This window comes from Lucilia cuprina, chromosome 5, assembly GCF_022045245.1.
Source record: "Lucilia cuprina isolate Lc7/37 chromosome 5, ASM2204524v1, whole genome shotgun sequence".
NCBI classification, from domain to species: domain Eukaryota; kingdom Metazoa; phylum Arthropoda; class Insecta; order Diptera; family Calliphoridae; genus Lucilia; species Lucilia cuprina.
In genome coordinates, this window is record NC_060953.1 from 43,009,387 (window position 1) to 43,012,696 (window position 3,310).

Genomic DNA, 3,310 nt, shown 5'->3' on the forward strand with positions numbered 1-3,310 from the left:
TAGATATATAGATAGATAGATAGATAGATAGATAGATAGATAGATAGATAGATAGATAGATAGATAGATAGATAGATAGATAGATAGATAGATAGATAGATAGATGTAATATACCTAAAGACATTCATCCTTGAGCATTGCCTTAGATTCAAGTTGTCAAGAACATATAGCTTAAACCAATTAAGGGTTAATAGTTTGAAGTTGATTTCTTAATGGTACTTAAAAACAACAGACAGCTTAATTATTATAAGATGATTTCATACAAACTTTCTTATTAATATGTATTTAAATTAAGTGATTTTTACAAAAAATTATATATAAATATGTTTTCAATTCCAACTAATGTTTATTTATTAAACACTAAAAAACTACTGCGTTTCATAAAGTTAAATAATATTCGAATTAGAAGATCCATGACGTTTCTTAACTTTAGTTTAATGTTGTTGATTTGAATATTTAATAAATTTTTTTTAAAAACAAAATTAATATTTATGTCTGTAATTCTTAAAACTTTATGCAAATAAATTGTAGAAATGTTTATAGGATTAATTTTACAAAACTATATATTAATTAATCAAACATACATATATATTTATAAATTATTAAATTATATAAATATAAGTGACATAAAAAGATTATGAACAATTAAATTATTTTAGAATATAATTAAGTAAACTGGTTTAAATTTAAAAGAATTAACTTATTATTAAAAACTTCTAAAGAAATATGGGGGAATCACAGCTGATGATTTACCACTCCTTTAAAGTATTTATATTAGGTTATATTCAATGCAATCCACAAGACTTAGTTGACTTATTTTTCTATTAACCAAACTATTTACTAGACTGTAGACTAGCCAATAGACTAGACTATAAACTAGACTACAGACTAGACCATAGACTATAGTCCAGTCTATGGTCTATAGACTAGACTATAGACTAGACTATAGACTATAGACTAGACTATAGACTAGACTATAGACTAGACTATAGACTAGACTATAGACTAGACTATAGACTAGACTATAGACTAGACTATAGACTAGACTATAGACTAGACTATAGACTAGACTATAGGCTAGACTATAGACAAGACTATAGACTAGACTATAGACTAGACTATAGATTAGACTATAAACTAGACTATAGACTAGACTATAGACTAGACCATAGACTAGACGATAGACTAGACGATAGACTAGACGATAGACTAGACGATAGACTAGACGATAGACTAGACTAGACTAGACTATAGACTAGACTATAGACTAGACTATAGACTAGACTATAGATTAGACGATAGACTAGACGATAGACTACACTTAAGACTAGACTATAGACTAAACTATAATCTAGACTATAGAGTAGACTATAGACTAGTCTATAATCTAAACTAGTCTAGATATATTAGACTATAGATTCGACCATTAGACTTGACTTTAGAGTAGACTTTAGACCACACAACGGACTAGAATGGACTATAGACTAGACTATAGGCTAGACTATAGGCAAGACTATGGACTAGGCTATAGACTAGACTATAGACTAGACTATAGACTATAGACTAGTCTATAGAATAAACTATAGACTAGACTATAGGTTAGATTATTGACTAGACTATATACTTGACTTTAGACTAGACTATAGACAAGACTATGGACTAGGCTATAGACTAGACTATAGAGGACACTTAAGACTAGACTATAGACTAGACTATAGAGGACACTTAAGACTAGACTATAGAGTACACTTAAGACTAGACTATAGACTAGACTATAGATTAGATTATGTACTAGACTAAACTACATGCTACACTACATACTAGATTATAAATAAGACTGCTAATTAATTAGTCCTATTAAAATAGTCTTAGAAATTAGTTACCCTCTAAAAGAGTTAATAGTCCGGACTATAATTGAACCAAATGTTTTGATGGTGTGATACTCTTTTTTATATCCGTAATTTCCTTACCTCCTAAGCCTACACCGATAAATAATAGAAAATATATGCTACTAAGAATATTTGACATGTTGACTTATTACAAAAAAACACACATTTAAAGAAATAACACTTGTCTAATACTTTAAGGTTCAAAAACTTAAAACAAACTAAACTTAAATTAAGGCCAAATTACAGCTTTTATACAAAAAGTGTCTAAAAAAAATTCAAAGAATTATTAAAATTCTTACAAAACAGAAAATCAAAAAGTATTAAGTGAAAGTGGGAATACTCCATGATGAGCAGGTATGTTGCGTGCATATTTTTAAAAATATATTATTTTTTGTTTAATTTTTAGTTTATAATAATGATTGATTAACCTTATTTTATTATTATTTAATTAGATTTTCATGACCAAAAAATATAGTCCAGCGTTCGTAACCCTCTTCGCAGATAAAAGTATCCATGGTACAATACTCTGCGCTGAAATCAGTAAAATCTAAAATAGAAAATAAATGTAAAATTCGTATATAAGAAATTTAGAAAATTATATACTTTTCCCCAGTTTACAGGCAACTATATCCATATGACATTTACTAGGATATTTACGTATACAAACGTCATCTTTAGTATCTTCCAGTATACAAATTTCACTATCTGCCGTTATTGTGCAGTTGGCTTCAAGACCACATTTTATCGATATTGCCGCGGTAAGATTTTGATAAAATATTACTGAAATTGTGTAGATTTTTTGAAGACGTAATAATTAAGATTTTGTTTTCTATTCAAAAGATATGTTTTACCCGCTATAAGACTTAAAAGTAAATATTTTATTATGTGTGGCAAAATCATAATATCGATTTAAATTTTTGAATAGTTCTGTGAAGAGTAATAATTTTACCGTTTTACTAATTGAACTCGAAATGAAAACTAAAGTCAAAAAAAAAAAAAAAAACATTAACCATTAGGTTTGAGTACCTTTTTTTAAATATGGCTCAAATAGGTTTACTCAAATATTAATACAAATGTTTTTTATTTAGATAAGAAAATAAAATTGATACACTGAGAATATTTGTTTCTTGAGGTTTCCGTTTGCTAATAGTTTAAACACAAATATAGAGATTGTGAAAATCAATCAGAAATAAAAGCTTTCACACATTTGGTCCGAATAATAATTTGTCTCCGTTTCAAAGTTAACCTTAAATAACAAAGAACTTCACTTCCTTATTTAATTTTATACTATTCTTATTTTATACCAAACACATAATTTTCTAATTTATGTGCCATTTTTCTTTAAGTGTATTTTACCAAAATACTTAGGTGATAATTTGTTATCATTTATATTTATTTAATTACGAATATGATTCTTTCTT

The 3,310-nt window shown here is 26.9% G+C and overlaps 1 protein-coding gene across 1 annotated transcript; it reads right to left on the reverse strand.

The window, feature by feature from the left end:
* Positions 1-2,229: 2,229 nt before the first annotated feature.
* Positions 2,230-2,867, reverse strand: LOC111683512. Its single transcript, XM_023445591.2, has 3 exons — positions 2,741-2,867; positions 2,493-2,669; positions 2,230-2,436 (listed from the first exon to the last, which is right to left on the reverse strand). Exons 1-3 carry the CDS (start codon positions 2,787-2,789, stop codon positions 2,330-2,332), a joined length of 333 nt encoding a protein of 110 aa, XP_023301359.2. The 5' UTR covers positions 2,790-2,867; the 3' UTR covers positions 2,230-2,329.
* Between the last annotated feature and the right edge of the window lie 443 nt (positions 2,868-3,310).